The sequence below is a fragment of the Artemia sp. Qi Xiang Cuo genome, chromosome 21 (genome assembly GCF_049724085.1).
Source record: "Artemia sp. Qi Xiang Cuo chromosome 21, ASM4972408v1, whole genome shotgun sequence".
NCBI classification, from domain to species: Eukaryota; Metazoa; Arthropoda; class Branchiopoda; order Anostraca; family Artemiidae; genus Artemia; species Artemia sp. Qi Xiang Cuo.
In genome coordinates, this window is record NC_142814.1 from 32,537,302 (window position 1) to 32,561,620 (window position 24,319).

Genomic DNA, 24,319 nt, shown 5'->3' on the forward strand with positions numbered 1-24,319 from the left:
AAAGACCCCTGAAGGTTTGAAGCCTTGAGCACTAGTAGGAGTTTGAAAACAGATTTTTTTGTTGTTAGCAAATCACTTGATTTTGAGTTTTCAGAGAAAAACGTTCCTATTTGGTGCTGTGAAGTGAATCTTATATTTTTCATTGCAAATGCTGCACATTCCAGCAGAAAATTTCAATAGTAATTTTGTATATCAGGTGACAAATATTACAATTATTGTTTGTTCAATAAATTTTTTCTAAATAAGATAATTGTTCGTTTTTTGGTGCGAAAAATACAGTCTAGATAGATTACTACTTTGGGAAAATTCATTTAGGTCCTTAATTTTGGGGGAAACTTTTTTCATATGAATGGCATCAAAAATGCCCAGATGTCCAATAAACTAATTATTTTGCTTTCTATAGCAAATAAAATGAAATTAGTTGTTTTGTAAGAGATATAAAAAATTGTATTTCTTTTCACTAAGCAAAGCTTGGTCCTGGGTTACTTTATAATTAATGAAATGAAAACATAATTATTGGTAGAAGTTTTAATGAGCACTGAACTAGTAGAAAAGAATGTATGTATAAAGTCTACGAATAAAAGTAAATATAGCTGACTGTATGAAGTCCCAGACATAACCAATTCTTTGCAGGGGAAGAGGATTTCTAATTTTGTGTCTTCAGGAATTCTAGTTGAAAAGGTGGCCATATCTTAATCAAACTGTGTTTGGGTCAAGTGCTAGTATTCTAGGTATGGGTTTGGGGATCTAAACGTGATTTAACCTTTGTAGATTTTCTTTAGATATGTGCATTCATCTTATTTACCTCTTTGTCAGATAATAAACAGCCTATTCTTTCTTTCTTGATGTAATAAATAAGAAGTAGCTCTTTTACTATTTGCTCTTAATATTTGGTTTTTCTTTTAGACTAGATTGAAAGGAAAATGATGAGCCAAGCTGGACACCACATCATTCCTGGCCACATGGAGACTGTCCATCTTGAATTGTCTGACAATGCCAATGCTTTACAGCTTAGGAGACCATTTGATCCAGCTGCTCATGACCTGGAAAGCACTTTTCGACTCACCCGTTTTGCTGATTTAAAAGGATGAGGGTGCAAGGTCCCCCAGGAAGTTTTACTTAAACTCCTGGAGGGCCTGGGTGAGGACACTAGTGCTCAGGATGAGCAGTTGCAGTATCTCCATCCACATATGCCAATTACTCGCATTGGTAAGTTGGATTTCAGTTCTGTGAAACTATGACAAAAAAAAAGGTATATTTTCATGCTAATTTATTATTGTATTTTGGATGGAGAACAAATGGGGGTTTGATGTACCTAGTAAAAATCGTTACAAACTGGTTTTGGTATGAACTGTTCATTTATAAAATCGTCCATCCCTCAAAATAAATTGGAGAGTAGAGTACTTATTGTCTATTATAATTTTGTTCTAACAATCAGTTTTTAAGTATTCTTTTTTTGGTTAATCTCAAAACTAATCTGCAGAAAAATTGAAAGGATGGACATGAAGTATCAGGACTGGTTACAAAAGTATCAGTCTAATGGTCAAAGTACTAAAGATGGAGTTATTGGAATTTTGTCCCTCAGCAGGCAAGCAAGAAAGCAGTGGCCCTACATTTACCAATAACCGAGAAAATTACCAAGAGTATTCGTTCAAGTTACAGGAAGCTTGTCTCTCTGAAATTTAGCTTAAACAGGAAGATTCTTGCAAAACTTTACACAGTGGTTGCTTTCCCTCACCTGCTTTTTGTGTCTGCTATGGGCCTGGTTCGCGCAAACTGACGGACTAACCCTCTGGTCTGTGTACTGGAAAAACCTCAAGTTTTACTTTGATACCCTCTCTACGAGAGAGACACATTCGTTCTAAAATCTCAAAATATTGTGGACACAATTGTCATTGTGCCATATACTGAAAAAAGTGCAGAAAAAAAGGCGTTGAAAGCATTGTTAGGGTTTTTTCCTCTACATCTGATCTACGAGTGCAAATGAAAAAGTTACTTCTGAATTTTGTTCTTTGATGCTGAGTGTTCTTGTTTTTCCTTTTCTTCTTTTGTATTACTCCACTTTTCTCTTCTTTTTTTTTGCATGAGCAGGCAGAAATGAATTATTGTTATTATTATAATTGAAAAAAAGAAAAAAGATGTTTTTTTGATGAAAGATCTGTATTTGAGTACTTAACTGTCTAAATTTGTTAATAATTATAAAAAAAAGTCAGAATGTAAATTTTAAGCATTAAACCTTGTTATTTCTTTATACCCTGGGGGACCTACAAAGTGACTATATATGGGATTGTAAAGCAATGGCACAGCTAGTGGTGACATCGAGAATCTGGCCTACTGTTAAACTTAATGCTATTGTATAATTTGTGTCTTTAGAAGTTGTATTGTCTGAATAACAATTCTGCATCCAATTGTTTATAGATGTCGATAAAAATGTTAAAATTAAAATCATACAGTAAGATCAAGTAAATCAAAAAAGAAAAATCTGAAAGTGAGCTTTTTCTGGTATTGTTAAAGTTATCCTTCTGGCTGATCAAACCTGGTAGCCAAAATTCTACACTGTGATGGTCTGAACAGTTTCTCAGCTTCTTGATAAAGGGTTTTCAGGACATTTTTGGTATTTGTAGACTAATAAGCTTTGGACCAGCATGCATCAGAATGGAATGCCAGTTAGATATATCTGAGATACACAATTTGAAAAAAAATGAAAGGGGACATTTGTAGTTCTTATCATATTGCAGGGAGAGTAACGTAAGGCTTTTAAGTAACATACAGCAACAGTTTTGTTTAAGGCATTTAATGAGTGAAAACATATGTAAAAGTTGATATGTAGCTGAGTAATGTTTCTATATTTTAGTATACATGTTTATCTATATAATTGGTTGTGTCTAACCATAAAGAAATATTGCTGGATCAACTGGTAGAGTATGTGATGAATAAGGCTTATCGAAAGTGATTTAAATTTTAGCCCAACACTTGAATTTTTTCTATAGAGATTGAGATATACTTTTTTTGAAAAAAAATTGTATTTTTAGACCAAAATTCCCATTAGCATAAAATGTCCATGATGAATCAATTTAAGTTGATGGAGGATATTTTTATCTTCATATATGAGTATTTTCAAAGTTATTGTTTAAATAAATCTACCTTGTTTTGTCTCCAACTTGGGGGATGAATTTGGTCTTTCAGGGAATTTTTTTTTTTTTGGAAAAGGGACAAGTCGGCTTCGCTTTTTTAGCTTTATCTCTGCTTTATGCCTTATGCACAGGGAGTGCTGAACATCCTAAGGTTATGGTAGGTTTTTTAATAGTTTCCTCTCTCCCTAGACTACATTTCCGTGTGTCTCTTCTCTTAAAAAATCAAATTACATTTCTGTTTGTTTATCCTAATATGAAATTTAAATTCCATCAAATCTGACTTCATTTTACACTTAATGCTGAATCTTCACGGGGATTTCTTACAAGAAGAAGGGACTGGGAACTATTTGTCAAATTGAATGGTGTTAATTCACCGAAATTATGGGGAGAGTGGGTCGCAAAATACTCTTCTGTGGATCTATGGGGCTAATTGGTCTTTTTTTTTTCAGTTTTCCAGTGAGAGTATCAAAAAAGGTGTTTTTTTTATACTCAAAATATACTCAAGTATTTTTCAAAATCTAGGGATCATATTCCCTCCCCCTCCCAGCTGACGTAACTGGCTTCATCATTTTTAAAATAAAAATAATTCACTTGTTTAATAATTTACATACAGTTATTTATTGCTTGCAGTAAAGCCTGGGAGCTTTTTTCCAGGGGAGGTGGATATTCTCCAATCCTCACAACGGAATATGAATTTTTATTCTTCTTCATGGATTTATTTTTGCACACCATAAGAAACGAGTATGATCACTTTCGATAGCAATTACAATTGGTTTTGTTGCATCATTTTGGACAAAAGTGCAATTCATGGCAATTCAGTCCAAAGTACTGAGGGGTATTTAAATATTTGTTCCATTAGTTATCCTTTGCTTGCTATATACTCGTTTAAATTGGATTAAATGTTACAGATAATATTGTCTCAGAAGTAACTATTGTCCCAACTATGATCATTCTCTTCTGCCTCTATTAAATATATATATACATCTGCCCAGAAGCGGCATCTTTTTCACTTGCATACAACCAACTTCTTTTACTCAAATGCGAAATTTTTCCATTTTGACCACCAAGACTAAAATAAAAAATATTTGAAGTTAAGGCTTTGCTTGTTTAAGCCCTCTTGATATACATAAAATGAGCTATGAAATTCCAATTCAAGCTTGAACAATATTTTAATTGTGCTGGTTTTTATTGCAGGTATTGGGATGGATGCATCTGTTACTCCATTGAGACATGGTGGTTTGTCGTTGGTACAGACAACAGATTTCTTTTACCCGCTTGTTGAAGATCCCTATATGCAAGGTTGTTTTTCTTTTATCTTCATTAATTCATAGTTTATGCAGGAGTTTAAATGTATGATCCTAGAAAGCTGTCAAAGAGCTCTTTGAACTGCCAATGCTTACATCTATATGCTTTGATAGTTTCGTAAGTATTTTGTTCGTCCAGTATTTTCGTTGGTCTTAAAATAAAATTCACGATCTTTATTTCTTTAAATGTAAAAAAAAAAAATCTCTTTTAATTGTCCGATTTTCTAACTATTTTAGGCTCAATAGCTTTAAATTTTTCTACACTCACTAGACAATTAGTTTAAAAACAAAAGTATATGACAACTTAAAGTTCCAAATAAAGTTTAACCTTGAATAGACATCGAATTTTTTTGATTAAGTTACATATTGCTAATTCTGAGGATTTCCAGTTATCCTGCCACTGCTGCACTTTTTGGTGACGTGAGTTGTTTCCTATTAAAAATCCATTTATGGGAACCTAAAAAAAAAACGAAAAGAAATTGAAAAGACAAGACTAATGGAACGGCGTTTTAAGACTAAATAATTAAGACGTTTTAAGACTAAATAATTAATTAAGACTAATTAATAACGGCGCAAATTAAAACTAATAAACAAAATAGTGAAAAGAAATAAATGAAAAATATTATTATTTTTAGAATTTGGGAAATGCACTTCTTTCAACATGAAGTACCAAATTTCTCATTAAAATTTTGACAAGAAAATAGACCAACAAATCCAGAAAGAGAAAATAACACACTGCTTGAAAACCCTTCAGTTAAAGTTTAGACTTACAACTTAGCCCCAATCCCACCTCCCTTCTGGATGCTCATTTACAGTGTCAATATAAAGTCAGGCGCTGGTCAAGACTGACGTCTGTGAGGTTTGCTTCAAAATTCACAACCACCTCCGTCTCACCTCCATTGGTGGGGAAAACATTGCCTTCTTCTTGAATGCCTTCTTGCCTTCTCCTCCTTCTCCTTCTCCTTTTTCTCTTTCTCTTTGGACCAAGAAGCTGATTTTCCAAATCTGTACGTGCTGCTAAAAGTTCAGCCCTTTTCGATTTTTCATTATGGGTATAAGTAGATTCGATAAGATTGTTAATGCAGCTTTGTAGAAGAGTATCTTCACGCCATTCCCTTGCCTTGCAAAGGGGACAATCCCCATGGTTCCGTTCCCATTGAAGGATGCAGGTTTTGCAAAAAGTATGGAGACATGACAGTTTCATCGGCTGAACAAATACCCCATGGCAAAGGCTGCAAGACAGATCTGAACCTAAGAAATGAATTTGTCGCTGCTTTGAAGCCTCAAGCTTCTTCGAAGGGAAGAACAGAAACCTTTTGGTGTTTTGATTTTGGATACATTCAGCAAGATTGTCAATGCACCTTTCTAGAAGAGTATCTTCATGCAATCTCTCAGCTCTGCACAGGGGACAATTCAGTTGTTCCCGTTCCCATTTAAGGATGCAGGTTTTGCAGAAAGTATGTAGGCACGGCAGTTTAACCGGTTTAACAAATACCTCAAGGCAGATGCTACAAGACAGATCCGAACCCAACAAGTCAATTAGACAATTGTTATTGAACATTTTATTCGTAAGAGATATTCTTGAACTAATTAGTATTGGTTTGGCAGTCGCCTTATATAGTGAAAATGTCGTCATAATATTTGTACTGCTATGATGTTTTTATATAAAAAAATGATGTCATATTATCTGCACTTATTTATGACGAACAGAAATTATTCCATATATGAGGGGCCTGCCCTTTTCCAAACCTGTCGCTCACAAGGGCCTCTCAGTTGGACTGAGAACTTTTTTTAAAAGCAATAAAACTTTAGCATAAAGAGCGAGGGTTGACATTTGGCAGTCCCTGTCAAGCACGGAATAATTTCTGTTCGTTTCGTTTTAATGTTGCTCCTTATTTTCGACTGAACAGTTGTCTCTAAAATTAATTTCAGGTCGCTTTTCGAATCATACCCAGGTCCAACCAAGGCATAGTGTGGGCTAACGCCTCGATAAACCTATGACTGCTTGCTGTTAAATTGTATATATTGATAATAGTGATTTGTATTGGTAGCGTAAAATTTTTATTTTCTCTGGCACCTTATTCCTTACATACAATAGCTCGTGACTAAAGCGATCGAATGTAAAAAAGAAAGAAAGAACAACAGAAGCTGGGATTGACATTTTGAGCTAGAATGGATGTAAAAAATGATTTTCGCATAACTTTAATTTACATCCTTTCGCCTCAAATTAATCTCAAATCGTTGTGCACTGAGGATATTCTGCTTCTTTTTTTTAAAATAAGTTTTGCACTTTAAACACCTGTACTATTAGTTAAAAACTGGAATGTAGAGCATCAAAATCTTTACTGTTGTATCTGATGTCTCAAAAGCAATCATTTAACAAACAATTTTTTTTTCATAACTGGCAAAATAAAATTTTCGTCTATTCAGTAAGTTATTTTAATTGATTGTAATACGTTCTGTGGAACACTGGGCGAACCAACATATCTGTTATTTTCGTAAACTTCACGTTCAATAAGCTCATTCCATTTATTTTTGGCGTTCAACAAATGTTCGCAATTATTGAATTGTGTTCATTAGCGATTTGCTTAAAGCTCAATAAGCTGCAATTTATTCTGTTCTAGACAGAAAATTCTTGGAAGGGGAGGGGGGGGGTATTTGTCTATAAGGGTAAATTACAAATCTTCGTTTAGAAGATGCTCTAGCATTGCCTGTAATAAAGAGCCATGAGCTCTCAGTGTATTATACATTTTTTTAGGAGGGGATTTTCAGTTTGACGCCACTTTACCTCCCAACAAAAAAAACTAAAATGTGTTCTTAGACACAGCTACATACGACTGTTGTGCATTTATTTGAAAAAACCATAAACTGATAACTTAATATAAACTACAATTAGGTTCTACTTTTGAGCTTATCAGGGAAGATTTTTGACAACCAGACATTTCCAGATTTTTAGTGAAGACTGTGTAACACTTGCTATCGACATTGCAAGCCCAAAAGATGGGCGGATAGTAAAATATTCATCACTCATATCAACCAATGAGGACCTCTGTAAAAAGAGCAAACCTGAGTTGATCTGCAACCTCTTGCCATGTGACCATGCAAACTATTGTAAAGAATGATGTTGGCACAATGTATTATTTATTTATTTTTTTGGTTTGTCTTAGACCAGGACACTTCATATGAAAGATTTTTTTTTTAGAAACTTCAAAAAGGGCTCATTCAATTGAAAACTGAAAGGGCTAGTACCCTTTTAATAGTCGAAAGTGATTGAAGGGCAACTAATCCTCCTGCCACGCCCGCCATTTCCCCAAACACATTCAATCAAAATTTTGAGATAAGTCATTTTGTTCAACGTAGTTGAAAGGTCCGAAAAATATTCTTTAAGGATGAATCCCCCCCCCACAGCCCTCAAGGCAAGGTCGTGTAAGTTATCCCCTGGGGGCATAGAAAGCGTTGTTGTAGAAACTTCCAAAAGGACTCATTCGATTGGACATTGAGAGGGCTTGTGCCCATTTTAATTGTCGAAAGTGATTGGAGGGCAACTAACCCCCCTCCCACGCCCAGTATTTCAACAAAGACATACAATAAAAATTTTGAGATAACCATTTTATTCAACGTAGTTTAAATGCCCGGAAATTATGTTGATGACACCCCCCCCCCAGGCCTCAGGGCAAAGGTTGTAAGTTATGCCATCCGGGTAAATAAGGTTTCTTATAGAAAGTATTATTGTAGAAACTTCAAAAAGGACTCCTTCGATTGGAAATTGAGAGGGCTAGTGCCCTTTTTAATTGTCGAAGGTGATTGGTGGGTAACTAACCCCCCTCCCATGCCTACCATTTCCCCAAAGATATCCAATAAAAATTTTGAGATAGTCTTTTTGTTCAACGTAGCTGAAAGGTCCAAAATTATGTCTTTGAGGATGACAAGCCCCTCCCCCACTGGATTCAGGGCAAAGGTTATAAGTTATGCCCTTGGGACAAATAATTTTTTTTTATAGAAAGCATTGTCGTAAAAACTTAAAAAAAGGGCTCATTCGACTGGAAATTAAGAGGGCTAGTGCCCTTTTTAATAGTCCAAAGTAATTGGGAAGTGAAAGCCCCCCCCCCTCCCCCCACATCCTTCATTTCCCCAAACAATTCCGATCAACATTTTGATATAGCCATTTTGTTCAACGTAGTTGAAAGGTCTGGAAATTATGTCTTTGAGGATGACAACCCCCACAGCTCTCAGGGCAAAGGTTGTAAGTTATGCCCTGTGGGCATATAAGGTTCTTTTAGAAAGCGTTGTCGTAGAAACTTCAAAAAGGGCTCGTTTGACTGGAAATGGAGAGGACTAGTGTACTTTTTAATAGCCGAAAGTGATCGGAGGACGACCCCCCCCCTCTCACGCCCAACATTTTTCCTAACACTTCCGATCACTTTTTTATATATCCATTTTGTTCCAACTTGGTTTAATGGTCTGGAAATTATGTCTTCGAGGATGACAAGCCCCCCACAGCTCTCAGGACAAGGGTTGTTTATTATGCCCTTGGGGCATATAAGGTTTTTTATAGAAAGCGTTGTCGTAGACACTTACAAAAGGCTCATTCGATTGGAAATTGAGAGCACAAGTGCCCTTTTTATAAGTCCAGAGTGATCGGAGGGAAAATGACCCCTCCCACGCCAATCATATCCCCAAACTCTTCCAATTTCAATTTTGTGTCGGTCATTTTGTTCAACGTATTTGAAAGGAAATTATGTCTTTGAGGATAACAATCCCCCAGTCCTCGCGGCAAGGGTTGTAAGTTATGCCCTGGGGGCATATAAGGTTTTTATAGAAAGCTTGGTCACATAAACTTCGGAGGGGGCTCATTGGATTGGTAATCAGAAGCTCTAGTGCTCTTTTTAAGAGTCAAAGTTATCGGAGGGTAGCTACCCCCCCCCCTCCCACACACACACACAAGTCGTATTGTCCTGAAATACACTTAATCAAAATTTTGAGATAGTAATTTTATTCAAAATAGGGTTAATATCATATAACAAAGCTTTTGGTGTTTAAGCAAACCCCTGATCCTGGGGACAAGGGTTGTTAGTTATGGCCAGGGGGTATTTAAAGTTTTTTTGGAAGGAATGGTTGTATAAACTTTAGAGGAGGCTCTTTTGGTTAAAAATTTTAAGTTCTAGTTCCCTTTTAAGAGTCAAAAGTGATGGCTGGACTTCTAGCCCTCTCCCCCCCCCCCCACTACTCTTCACCAAACGAATCTGATTAAAAAGATACCGATTTTGCACACAATAGTCCAAAGAACATATAACAATGTCTCTAGGGTTGACACAAATCCCCCTCCCCCAGTGCCCCTGTGATAGGCTAGTGTCGTAAGTCATGCCCTAGGGTGATCTGAGGTTTTTATGGAATAGGTGGTCGAATAAATTTCAGATAGGGCTCACTTGAAATTAAAAGTTATAGTGCCTTTTTTAAGAGTCAAAATTGATTCGAGAGCAACCAGCTCCCCTACGATCATCTTTTCTCCAAAGACATCCAATCAAATTTGGAGGTAGCAATTTCGTTCATTGTAGTTGTAGGGTCTGGAAATTATGTCTGAGGAAGACAACCCCACCTCCACAGCTTTCAGGGCAAGAGTTGTAAGTTACACCACGGGGGCATATAAGGTTTTAATAGAAAAGGTAGTTGCATATGCTTCGGAGGGGACTCATTGGATTGGTAATCTGTTTTTGTAGTGCCCTTTTTAAGAGTAAAGGTGATCAGAAGGCAGTTAACCCCCCACCCCCCAACATTTCGTGTTTTCCTGAAATTAATTTAAAAAAATTTTCCACAAAATAAGTTTTTCAAAGAAAAGTAAAGAACTCCATTAAACAAAAAATGAGCAAAATTAAAATCAAATAATCTACCATGCTCGAAACTACCATAAATCAGAATCGATAAATAAATGAAACCCAAAACGAACAGAAATTACAATAAATAACCGAGTCAAACTCAAAACGAGCAGAAATTAACAAAAGTTGGCCGCAAAACCCCTATGCCTTCCCAAGGCCAGAACAAAATTTGCACTTTACTGAAAAAAATATAAATGTTTTTACTTTTATAACTTTAATAAATCGAATAATTTTAACATTTTGATTACTAAACATCAGTATATTTATATTAAACTGACAAGGCACATTCATTTGTATTTTTTTCAGTAAAATGAAAATTTTATTCTGGCCTTGGGAAGGCATAGGGGTTTTGCGCCCAACTTATGTTAATTTCTGCTCGTTTTGAGTTTGACTCGGTTATTTATTGTAATTTCTGTTCGGTTTGGGTTTCATTTATTTATCGATGCTGATTTGTGGTAGTTTCGAGCTTGGTAGATTATTTGATTTTATTTTTGCTCATTTTATGTTTAATTGAGTTCTTAAATTTTCTTTGAAAAGCTAATTTTGTGTAGAAGGTTTTTTTAATTAATTTCTGTTCGTTTTATATTGACATAGTTTTTTCAGAGAAAAATAAAATACTACTTTAGAATTCTTCGTTTTTTATGACTTTATAGTTTGGCCTGCTATTTGTATGATAAAGAAAACTTTTCAGCAATTTTTAACAGCATACACCCTTTTAAAAATCTGGACACAAATAGTACTCTTTAATTTAGTTTCATACCTCCTCTAGTTGACCTGAAATGGATAACTTGATACTATTTGCAAAAAAATCTGTTTACTTTCTTTGATAGCTTGGATACACTTATACTATATTGGTTTGGTTAAATTTTAAGAGCAGAAGTAGCCTCAAAAGTCTGAACATAATACACTCAGTCGTTCTTGGGATACTGCTGAGATGCCTTATTGGGAATTAGCATTATAACAGAGCATTTTGATTTAATCTTAAGGCAACATTTAGTTTTTAAACATAATGGGTGAATGGGAGGGTGGGAGTGGAAGGGGGATTAGTTGCCCTCCTACCACTTTCGACTATTAAAAAGGGCATCAACCCTTTCTATTTTCAATCGAATGAGCCCATTTCTAAGTTCCCACGACAACTCCTTCGATACGAAGTGCCCTGGTCTAAACAACAACAACAACAAAAATATTGCTAATCACTTTCGACTATTAAAAAAGGCGCTAGCCTTTGGATTTCCAATCGAATTAGCCTTTTTTGAAGTTTCTACGACAACGGCTTCTATAAAAACATTATATGCGCCCAGGGCATAACTTAAAACTTGCCCTGAGAGTTTTGGGGGAGTGTCCTTTTCAAAAAAATATTTTCTATCTTGAAATCAACTAGCCTACGCTAAACAAAATGGCTATCAAAATTTTGATTGGATGTGTTTGGGTGAATGATGGACGTGGGGGGGGGGCTAGTTGCCCTCCAATCAGTTTCGACTATCAAAAAGGGCACCAGCCCTTTAAATTTCCAATCAAATGAGCCCCTTTTGAAGTTTCTATGACAACGCCTTCTATGAAAACCTTATATACCCCAGGACATAACTTAAAACCCTTGCCCTGAGGGTTGTTGCGGAGTGTCCTCCTTAAAAACATATTTTCTATCTGGAAATCATATACGCTGAACAAAATGGCTATATCAAAATTTTCATTGGATGTGTTTGGGGGAATGATGGGCGTGGGGGAGGGGTTAGTTGCCCCCCCCCCCCCAAACACTTTCGACTAATAAGAAGGGAACTAGAACTTTGAATTTCTAATCGAATGGGCCTGTTTTGAAGTTTCTACGACAATGCCTTCTATAAATCCTTATATACCCCCAGGGCATAACTTAAAACCCTTGCCCTGAGGGTTGTGGGGAAGTGTCCTCTGGGGGAGGGTCCTCCTAAAAAACATATTTTCTATCTGGAAATCAACTAGCCTGTGCTGAACAAAATGGCCATCTCAAAATTCTGATTGGATGTGTTTGGGGGAATGATGTGCGTGGAGGCTAGTTGTCGTCCAATCACTTTCAACTGTTAAAAAGGGCAATAGCCCTTTGAATTCCCAATCGAATGAGCCTGTTTTGAAGTTTCTATGACAACGCCTTCTATAAAAAAACCTTATATGACCCCAGGGCATAACTTAAAACCCTTGCCCTGAGGGTTGTGGGGGAGTGTCCTCCTCAAAAACATATTTTCTATCTAGAAATCAACCACGCTGAACAAAATGGCTATCTCAAAATTTTGATTGGATATGTTTGGGGGAATGATGGGCGTGGGGCGAGGCTAGTTGCCCTCCAATCCATTTCGACTTTTAAAAAGGGCACTAGCCCTTTGTATTTCCAATTGATTGAGCCTGTTTTGAAGTTTCTACGACAACGCCTTCTATAAAAAACCCTTATATGCCCCCAGGGCGTAACTTAAAACCTTTGCCCTGAGGGTTGCGGGGGGTGTCCTCCTCAAAAACATATTTTCTATCTGGAAATCAACTACGCTGAACAAAATGGATATCTCACAATTTTGATTGGATGTGTTTGGGGGAATGATGGGCATGGGTGGGGCTTGTTGCCCTCCTATCACTTTCGACTATTAAAAAGGGCTAACGTCCTTTGAATTTCCAATCGAATGAGCCTCTTTTGAATTTTCTATGACAAAGCCTTCTATAAAAACCCTTATATGCCCCTGGGGTATAACTTAAAACCCTTGCCCCAAAGGTTGTGGGGGAGTGTCCTCCTCAAAAAGATATTTTCTATCTGGAAATCAGCTACGCTAACAAAATGTCTATCACAAAATTTTGATTGGATGTTTTTGGGGGAATGATGGGCGTGTGGGGGGGGGCTAGCTACCCTCCAATCACTTTCGACTATTAAAAAGGGGACTAGCCCTTTGAATTTCCAATCGAATGAGCCTGTTTTGAAGTTTCTACGAAAACGCCTTCTATAAAAGCCTTATGTGCCCCCAGGGCATAACTTACAACCCTGGCCCGGACGGTTGTAGGGGAGTGTCCTCCTCAAAAACCTATTTTCTATCTAGAAATCAACTACGTTGAACAAATTGACCGACTCACAATTTTGCTAGGATGTGTTTGGGGGAAAGCTGGGCGTGGCGAGGGGGGGGCCTAATTGCTTTCTCACCACTCTCGAATTTTAACACTAACATTAACTCTTTGAATTTCCAATCGAATAATTTAGTTTTAAAGTGCATGAAACCACGTTTTCTATAAAACCATATATGCCTCCAAGACATAGTTTAAAATATTTAACCCGGGAGTTTTGTGGTAATGTCCACCTCATAAGCACATTTTCTATCTTGAAATCAACTACGCTGAACAAAAAGGCTATCTGAAAATTTTGATTGGATGTGTTTGGGGGAATGATGGGCGTGGGGGGGGGGGGCTAGTTGCCCTCCAATCACTTGACTATTATAAAGGGCACTAACCCTTTGAATTTCCAATCTAATGAGCATGTTTTGAAGTTTCTATGGCAACGCCTTCAATAAAAATCCTTATATGCCCCCAGGGCATAACTTAAAACCTTTGCCCTGAGGGTTGTGGGGTAGTGTCCTCCTCAAAAACATATTTTCTATCTGGAAATCAACTATGCTGAACAAAAGTGCTATCTCACAATTTTGATTGGATGTGTTTGGGGGAATGATAAGCGTGAGGGGGGCTAGTTGTCCTTTAATCACTTTCGAGTATTAAAAAGGGCACTAGAACTCTCGATTTCTAATTGAATGAGCCCCTTTTGAAGGGTCTACGACGACCCCTTCTTTATGAAGTGTCCTGCTTTAAAGAAAAAAAAAATAATAAACTGTACATGGTCAACATTGAACTTATATGCCCTCAGGGCATAACTTAAAATCCTTGCCCTGACGGTTATGGGGGATTGTCCTCCTCAAAAACATATTTGCTATCTGGAAATCAACTACACTGAACAAAATGGCTATCTCATAATTATGATTGGATGTGTTTGGGGGAATGATGGGCGGGGGGGGGGGGCTAGTTGCCCTCCAATCACTTTCGACTATTAAAAAAGGCAAAAACGCCCTTTGAATTTCCAATTGAATGAGTCTGTTTTGAAGTTTCTACGACAACGCCTTCTATAAAAACCTTAATGCCCCCAGGGTATTACTTAAAACCCTTGCCCTAAGGGTTGTGGGGGAGTGTCCTCCTCAAAAAGATATTTTCTATCTGGAAATAAGCTATGCTGAACAAAATGGCTATCTCATAATTGTGATTGGATGTGTTTGGGGGAATGATGGGCGTGGGGGGGGGCTAGTTGTCCTCTAGTCACTTTCGACTATTAAAAAAGGCAAACGCTCTTTGAATTTCCAATTGAATGAGTCTGTTTTGAAGTTTCTACGACAACGCCTTCTATAAAAACCTTAATGCCCCCAGGGTATTACTTAAAACCCTTGCCCCCAGGGTTGTGGGGGAGTGTCCTCCTCAAAAAGATACTTTCTATCTGGAAATAAGCTACGCTGAGAAAATGCCTATCTCAAAATTTTGATTGGATGTGTTTGGGGGACTGATGGGCGTGGGGGGGGCTAGTTGCCCTCCTATCACTTTCGACTATTAAAAAGGGCACTAGCCATTTGAATTTCCAATCGAATGAGCCTGTTTTGAAGTTTCTACGAAAACGCCTTCTACCCCCAGTAGAAGGTGGCATATAAGGTCTACCCCCAGTAGACCTTATATTCCCCCAGGGCCTAACTTAAAACCCTTGTCCTGAGGGTTATGGGGGAGTGTCCTCCTCAAAAACCTATTTTCTATTTGGAAATCAACTACGTTGAACAAAATGGCCATCTCACAATTTTGATTGGATGTGTTTGGGGGAAAGATGGGCTTGGGGAGGGGCTAGCTGCCCCCCAATCCCTTTGGGCTATTAAAAAGGGTACTAGCCCTTTGAATTTCCAATCGAATGAGCCTTTTTTGAAGTTTCTACGACAATGCCTTCCATAAAAACATTCTTTGCCCCCAGGGCTTAACTTAAAACCCTTGCCCTGAGGGTTGTGGGGGAGTGTCCTCCTCAAAAACACATTTTCTATCTTGAAATCAACTACGTTGAACAAAATGGCTATCTCAAAATTTTGATTGGTTGTTTTAGGGGGACTGATGGGCGTGGGGGTGGGCTAGTTGCCCTCCAATCGCTTTCGACTGTTAAAAAGGACACTAGCCCTTTGAATTTCCAGTCGAATGAGCCTGTTTTGAAATTTCTACAACAACGCCTTCAATAATAAACCTTATGTGCCCCCAGGGCGTAACTTAAAACCCTTGCCCTGCGGGTTGTGGGGGAGTTTCCTCCTCAAAAAGATATTTTCTATTTGGAAATCAACGATGCAGAACAAAATGGCTATCTCAAAATTTTGATTGGATGTGTTTGGGGGAATGACGGGCGTGGGGGGGGGAGCAGTTGCCCTCCAGTCACTTTCGACTACTGAAAAGAGCACTAGCCATTTCAATTTCCAATCCAATGAGCCCTTTTCGAAGTTTCTACAACAACTCCTTCAATACGAAGTGCCCGGGTATGGAAAAAAAACTACATTGTGCCCACATCTTTCTTTACTTAGGCAGCGCGCTAGCGCTGCCTAAGTAATAAAAAATTCCATCGAATAAAAAATTGTGAATCATTTTATTCAAAATAGTCTAAAGATCGTAGAACAAGGTTTTTGTGGTTGATACAAACCACCAGAGCTTATGGGCGAGGGTTTTAAGTTATGCCGCGGGCATTTAAGATTTTTATGGAAGGGTTGGTTGGTTAGCTTTAGAAAAGGTTGATTAAAATCGTGAGATATTGATTTTGCTCAAAATAGTCCAAAGAACATATAACAATGCCTTTAGGGTTGACTCAACCCCTCAGTATCCTGGAGACAAGGTTTTAAATCATGCCCTGGGGTCATATAAGGTTTTATGGAAGGTGTGGTCGCATGAACTTCAGATGGGGCTCATTTGATTTGAAATTGAAAGTTATAGTGTCGTCTTTGATAGTCAAAATTGATCTGGGAGCAACCAGCCCCCCTCCCTCCCCCTACGCTTATCATTTCGCCAAATTCATCAAATCAAAATTTGGATATAGCAATTTGTTCACTGTAATTTTACGGTCCGGAAATTATATCTTTCCTGTAAATTAGAGCTGTGGGGACGGGGGAAGAAGCCCCCGTCCCCACAGCTCTTGGGGTATTCCCCTTAATGTCTCAGCTCTCATCGTATCCCTTAACACCTCCAATCAAAATTTGGAGATAACAATTTGGTTCATCGTATTCGAAGGTTTCGGAAATTATGTTTGTGAGGAACACCCCCTCCTACAGCTCTCAGGGAAAGGGTTGTAAGTTGTGCTCTGGGGCAGATAAGGTTCTTATAGAAAGGGTGGTCGTAAATGCTTTGGAGGGGGCTCACTGGATTGGTAATCAGAAGTTCTAGTGTCCTCTTTAAGAGTCAAAGTGATCAGAGCGCAGCTACCCCCTACCCCCACACAAACAATCACATTTTGTTTTCCCGATGTATCCGATAGATATTTTGATACAGTACTTTTATTCAAAATAGTCCAAATATCATATAACAAGGCTCTTGAAGTTAATACAAACCATCAGAGCCCGAGGGTGAGGGTTGTAAGTTATGCCCCTGGGGTATTTAAGGTTCTTATGGAAGGGATGGTTGTATAAACTTTAGAGGTGGCTCATATGGTTGAAATTGAAAGTTCTAGGTCCCTTTTAAGAGTTAATGGTGATGAAGGTCAAATAGTCCCCCCCCCTTCCAACTACCCCTCATCACCAAATGTATCTGATTGAAATTGTGCGGTGACAATTTTGTTTAAAATAGTCCAACGAAGATATAACAATGCCTCCAGGGTTGGCAGAACCCTCCAGAGCCCTGGGGCAAGGGCTTTAAGTTATGCCCTGGGGCATATAAGGTTTTATGGAATGGATGGTCGTATTATATACAGATGGGTATCATTTGATTTTAAATCAGAAGTTAAAGTGCCCTTTTGGAGAGTCAAAGGGATTTGAGAGACATCCCCCCCATGCCCATCATTTCCCTTAACAAACATCCAAACAAAGTTTTGAGACATCAGTTTTTTTTAGCATTGTTGAAAGGTTCCATAATTATGCGTTTGGGCATACCACCACACCTCCCAAGGCCTCAGGGCATGGCCTGCAAGTTATGCAATTTGTTCATTCTTTACATATTGTGTATGTTATTGGGAAAAGGTATGCATGTTTGACTTCTAATGTCCCAAAATACGAAGGGCATTAAGATGAGTCTTTCAGGGAATGTTAAAGGAGTGTTGAACTAAATCATAACATGTCATGTGTATATGGGTTGTCAAAACGGTCTAACTCAGGAATGACTGAGTATATTAAATTGGAATTTTCAGGAAATGATAAGGGAGATGATCAGTTGACCAAAAATGCAATATTTGCACGCTACTACTATTGTAAGTACTGCTGCTTCTACTGCTACCACAAGTACTTTTGCTACTACCACTACTATCACTAAAACTACTACTTCTGTAGCGAGTACTACTAAGGCTGAGGGTATTGGAAAAATAAATCTGAGGAAACAGTGAGGGGAAAGTTGAACTAAATCAAAATATACTATGTGTATACAGATTGCTGATAAGGTATCTGCAATATCTTTGGAACGGCTTATCATATCAAAAGGAAACTTCAGGGGCATCATGTATGGGATGTTCAGTTGTCCAAAAGGCAAAATATAGCTGTTGCTACTACTGTTATTACTGCTGCTACTACTGTTACTACTAATAATTATACACTATTACTACCACTACTACTATGATACTGCTTCTACTACTACTGTAATTGTTCTGTACAATTAAGGCTACACTTATGAAGGTGAAAATTTGACAGATTATTGAGGGGGAATTTGAACTAAATCAAAACACCTATGCGCTTGCAGATTGTCAAAAGAGCGTATCTCAAGAATTGAAGGTATTTTTGGGTATTAAATTGAAACTTTCGGAGAATACTTAAAGGGGGAGATTGATTGACCAAAAGGTAATATATGCATGGTACTACTAACACTAATGCCACTGCTACTTTTCCTTATGCTACTACTGCTATTAAACTACTCCCAACTACTACTTCAGTTGCAACAACTTGTAAGGCTTAGAGTATTAAGTTGAAAAGGGTGTCAAAAGCGCATGTCAGCAAAGTTTTTGGAACTGCTTAACGCGTTAAGGTGAAACTTCCGGGGTATCATGAAAGCGATGTTCAACTGAATAAAAGGCAATATGCACATGCTACTATCGCTATTATTACTGCTGCTACTAATACAACATTAACACTGCAACTACTTTTACTACCACTGAAACTACTGTGATAATAGTACTTTAAAGGCTAAGTCCATGAAGGTAAAATTTGAGAGAATATTAATGCCAAATTCGAACTAACAAAAGACACTCTGTGCATTTAGATTGTCAAAACAGCATATCTTAAGAATTGATTTGGGTATTAAGTTGGAACTTTCGGAGAATAATTAAAGGGGAAGATCAATTGACTAAATGGCAATATATGCACACTAGTCTTAATACTACTGCTACTGCAACATTTACTAGTTCTACTGCTACTATAACTATTGCTTCAACTACTAATTCTATCGCAACTACTTGTAAGGTTAAGAGTATTAAGATGAAAATTTTAAGAAGTATATAGATATAAAGGTTATCAAATGAGCAAATCGACAATATCATAGAAATGGCTAATTGTATTAAGTTGAGTAGTTATTCTACTGTTGTGACTGCTATTACAACTGTACCTAAAGTTATGAAGGTGAAATTTTCAGAGAATATTTCTGTTGTACGGATGACAACCTGCCATCCGTATGCAGGTTGTCAAAAGGGAATATCAGCAATACCTTAGAAACAGTTTCGTGTGTGAAATTAAATCTTACAAAGCTTGTGGGGGATGTTGAACTAACCAAAAGACTATATTTGCATCATAATACTTGCTTCCACTCCTACAAGTACTACTACTGTTATTACTGCTACTACTACTAAAGCTAAGAATACTACTATTAACTCTACTGCTACTACTATGACTACTGTTGCTACTATTACTACTAGTAAACCTAAGGGTATTAAGGCAAACATTTTGGTCAATATTGTAACTGTATTGAATTAATTCCAAACACACTATGCCCATTTAGGTTGTCAAGAGGATGTATCAGCAGTGCTTCAGGACTGGTTGGTATTAAGTTAAAAATTTCATCGTGTGTTGAAGGGAAATTGAAAAGAAGTAGTTATTTCATACTGCTACTAATGCTACTGCAACTATTGCTACTACACTAGCTAAGGGTATTAAGGTGAAGCTTTCAAGGAATGTTTAGGTGGATGCTGAACTAAATCAAAACAAACTATGATCATGTAGATTGTCCATAGGGTGACAAAGCAATATCACAATAACGGCTGTAACGACCTTTCAGGGTAAGTAGTGACACATTTTGAACTAGCCGGAAGACACTATATGTATACTTTTGATATTAAAGGAGATAAATTTGATTGGAAATTCAAAGTTCTAGTACTCTTTTATAAGAGTCAAAAGTGATTGGAGGGGAGTCAGCCCTCCTGTTTAGCTCATAATTTTTCAATCAAAATTTAAGATAGCCATTTTGTTCAGAACGGTCTTGTACCTGTGGTCAACCCCTCACAGTGAAGCAATTTGCCCATTATGCTTAAAAACTAAATGTTGCCTTAAGGTTAATAAAAACACTGTCTGTTTGCTGATTGTCAGTAAGACATCTCAGCAGTATCTCAAGAACGACTGAGGGTATTATGTTCAAATTATTGGGGCTACTTCTACTCTTAAAATTTAACTAAACCAAAAGAGTGTGTGTATCTAAGCTGTCAAAGAGCATAGATAGATTTTTAGCAAATGGTACCAAGTTCTATTTTTCAGGTCAACTAAAGGAGGTATAAAACTAATTTTAAACACTACTATTTGTGTCCAGATTTTTAAAAGAGTGCATGTTAAATATAGTTGAAAAGTTTTCTCCAGCATACAAACAGCAGGCCAAACTATAAATTCTGAAAGAAAAACTGAAAAGATTTAAACTGTTGTTTAAACTGTTGTTACACACACGTCATATTGTCAAGAAATGCGTCTAATATAAACTTTGAGATAGCCATTCTATTCAAAATAGTCTAAAGATCATATAACAAGGCTTTTGGGGTTTAAAAAAAACAGAGATTAGGGGCAAGGGTTGTAATTTATGTTCAAGTTCAATATGGGTTTTAATTAAAAAAAAAAAAACAACAAAAAAACACTTAGCCTAACTCAATTCCTTGTGCATTGATGCATGTTTGGGCCCGTAATAATTGCACACTCTAAATACAGCGTGGTCTCCTGTCCTCTCCAATTTCCACCCCGAATCGCCATCAAATAACAATAAATTTAACACAACTTCTTCACAACTATGCCCAGGGGTATTAAAGTTTTTTATGGAGGGGATGGCTGTTTAACTTAAGAAGAGGCTCAGTCTTTCTCATTGAAAAAGAATATGTCAATATAAAACAAACAGATATTAATTAAACAACATTTTTTCCAAGAAATAAGTTTTTCAAAAAAAATTCCATTAAACCTTTAAACTCCATTAAAGAACTCCATTAAACCAAAAATGAACAAAAATAGAATCAAATAATCTATCAAGCATACAACTGCCACAAATCAGTATCAATAAATAAATGAAACCCACAACAAACAGAAATTAAAATAGGTCAACCTCAAAACGAGCAGAAATTAATCTGAGTAGGGATCTAAACCCTGTGCTTTCTAAAAGTTAGAATATAATTTGTACTTTACTGGAAAAATATTCTTTTAAATGTTTTCACTTATAACATTGTAAGGAATAAATATCAGCATATGCATATTAAACTGGCAATGCATATTTTTTCCAGTAAATTCATTTAAATTTTTTTCAGTAAAGTACAAATTATATTTTTGTAGATATATATTTTGATTGACTGTGGATAATCTGGAATTAAACAAAAATTATGGCTATAGACCCGTCTTCTCCCGCCCTAGATTCTCCAGATAGCCTGGATCGAACAACTTTCATCGAAGTTGTCCGAAGGTTCACCTACCTAGGCTCCACAATTTCTTCAGATGGTTCGCTTCTCTCCGCACTGCAAGCAAGGATATCCACAGTGTCTTCTGCCATGGGCAGGTTGAACCTTCACCTTTGGCGAAATCCGAATATCAGTCGTTCAACTGAACTGTGAATTTTCAACGCCCTATTCCGTTCTGTTATGCTTTACATTACATCCCCCAAAATTTTGGGGAAAGGAGTATCTAAAAAAAAATCAACAGGGGCTGGCTGCCCTCCGATTGCCCTTTAACATCCGCTGAAAGTTTCAAACTTAATACTCTAAGTTGTTCATTAGATACTTTTGATCTGCTCTTTTGAAAACCATCATGCACATTGTGCATCTTAACGTGTTCAGCATCCATCTCAAAAGCCGTAGGTGGGGGGGGGGGTATACCGTCTCCATAGGCATAATTATTTGACCTTATTTTGAACAAGATAAGCATTTCAAAATTTTAATTGAACGCTTTTGGAGGGAGAGCAACTAAAAATGGCATGGGAGGAGGGCTGGCGGCTCCCCCACCATTTTTCAACATACCCCTCATGTTCTGAAATTTATAGATTAATACCATCAGCCGTTCTTAAAATGCTGCAGGTCCTCGTTTTTGGTAAATAGGATGCATGTAGTTTTTCAATTAGTTTACCATACACCTCAACATCCTCAAAGGTTTGACCTTTATACCCATAGCCTTTTCGGGTATATATATATATATATATATATATATATATATATATATATATATATATATATATATATATATATATATATATTTTTATATACAAGCCCATTGCTTTTAAACTAGGTTGATTATTGAAAAAAGGAGTATGTTTGATCCAGGCTACAGATAGTAAGGTAAAAATTTTAGAAAATGTTGAAGGTATATCAAGCAAAGTCAAAGCAGTATATGTCGGAGGGTTGTCAAGGACACAGCAACAATATCTTTTAAATTGAAACTTTAAAAGCATTTTGAGAGGGATGTTGAAAAAGGAACTGAGGGCAACCTGCCTCTCCTCCTCTTGTTGCCTTTTTAGATATCCCCCTTAACGCTGATAGAAATCTTAAAAAGCTATTTTATTCAAAATAGACTCAAGGTCTAATAGCTATGCCTGAGTATTCAGGTGAAATTTTGAGAGATTTTGAGGGTTATGTTGAGCTAAATCAAAAGAAACTATCCGGATCCAAGTTATAAAAAGACGTATCTGCAATATCTTAGGAATGGGTAAGGACATTAACTTGAAACTCTAAGGGCAACCACTGTTGAGGCTACAAATACAACCGGTTTTGACTGCAACTGCTACTACATCTACTTGAGACTACTTTCAGGGAATGCTGAGGGAGATATTACACTAAATCAGAAGACACCCTGTGTATCGAGATTATCAAAAGGGTATATCTTTAATATCTTAGGATCGGCTAAGGGTAATAACTTACACTTCCAGGACCACAATTTCTACTGCGACTATGACTTCTTTGGACCGCTTACAAGTGCGACTACATATGACTGCGGCTATGACTATTTGTGTCTGGTAATGAGACTACATGCAACTTTGACTATTTGTGACTGTAACTACGTTTGACTGCAGCCACTAGCCAATGTGATTACTTTTGACTATGACTAAGACTACTTTTGATTGCGACTGAGATTATATGCAACTGTCATAACATGCAACTGTGAGTACTTAAGCCTACGAATAATTGCGACTGTGACTTTTTGCGATCTTTCTGTGAAACTTTCTGCGGCTATATGTGGTTGTAACTACTTATAACTGCGACTGCAACTGCTTGCAACTGCAATTGCGACGAGTGTGAAAAGCCGTGACTGCAACTGCTTGTGACTGTGACTGCAGTGATTGCGACTGTGACTTTAAATACTACTACAACTTTAACTATTACAACTAAATCAAAAGAGTTTAACGGTATTCTACGTGTCAAATTCGCGTAGTGCATCCAGGTTGTCCACAGGATATCTGAGCGTATCTGTATTGATCTTAGGGACGTATACATTTAGAACACTAAATGCAGCTAGGGTGTTGAATAGGCATATTTTCTAATTTTTTCGAGAGTAGTTAGGGAAGGGAGTTGAAACATTCAGAGTTTGTTGATGGAGATGCTGAACTTATGGACGCTATGTGCATCCAAGATATTGCTGGGTGTAGTTACTATTATCAATTTGAAAATATAAGTAAATGTCGAATGGGATGTCGAATTAAGCCAGACACCATGTGTTCTAATCAAACCGTTCGTGGTAACGAACTGGGGCCACCATATGTGTTCTAATCAAACAGTTCGTGGTAACTGTAAGTAAGGAGCATCCAAGCTCAATAGTAAGCGAAACTCTAAATAAAGGAATTTGTATACCCATAGATACATCAAAAGAATCAGATACGAGCCTGAGAAAATTTGTCTTATTTTCGAAAAAAGGGGGAAACACCCCTTAAATGTCATAGAACCTTAATGAAAATCACACCATCAGATTTAGCGCATCAGAGAACCCTACTATAGACGTTTCAAGCTCCTATCTGCAAAAATGTGTAATTTTGTATTTTTGACAAGAACAAAGATCACGAATGCGTGTTTATTTGTTTTTTTTTTTTTTTTTTTTTTTGCTTTTTTGTTTTTTTTGCTTTTTTCCCAGGGGGGATCGTATCGACCCATTGGTCCTAGAAAATCGCGAGAGGGCTCATTCGAACGCAAAATTGAAAGTTCTAGTGCCCTTTTTAAGTGACCAAAAAATGGAGGGCAACTAGCCCCCCTCCCACGCTCTTTTTTCCCCAAAGTCACTCGATCAAAATTTTGAGATAGCCCTTTTTGTTCAGCATGGTCGAAAAATATAAAAACTATGTCTTTCAGGATGACTTAATTCCCCACAGTCCCCGGTGGAAGGGCTGCAAG

At 37.2% G+C, this 24,319-nt stretch overlaps 1 protein-coding gene across 2 annotated transcripts in view; it reads left to right on the forward strand.

Moving 5' to 3' along the window:
* Sps1 (inactive selenide, water dikinase) overlaps nucleotides 1–24,319 on the forward strand; it is a 55,854-nt gene that overhangs the window by 6,094 nt on the left and 25,441 nt on the right. For both annotated transcript variants that reach the window (XM_089107009.1, XM_089107008.1), the window contains exons 2-3: nucleotides 907–1,209; nucleotides 4,329–4,433. In XM_089107009.1, coding sequence (XP_088963135.1) covers nucleotides 924–1,209; nucleotides 4,329–4,433 — 391 coding nt within the window. In that variant the 5' untranslated portion in view covers nucleotides 907–923. The remainder of the gene's footprint in view (nucleotides 1–906; nucleotides 1,210–4,328; nucleotides 4,434–24,319) is intronic.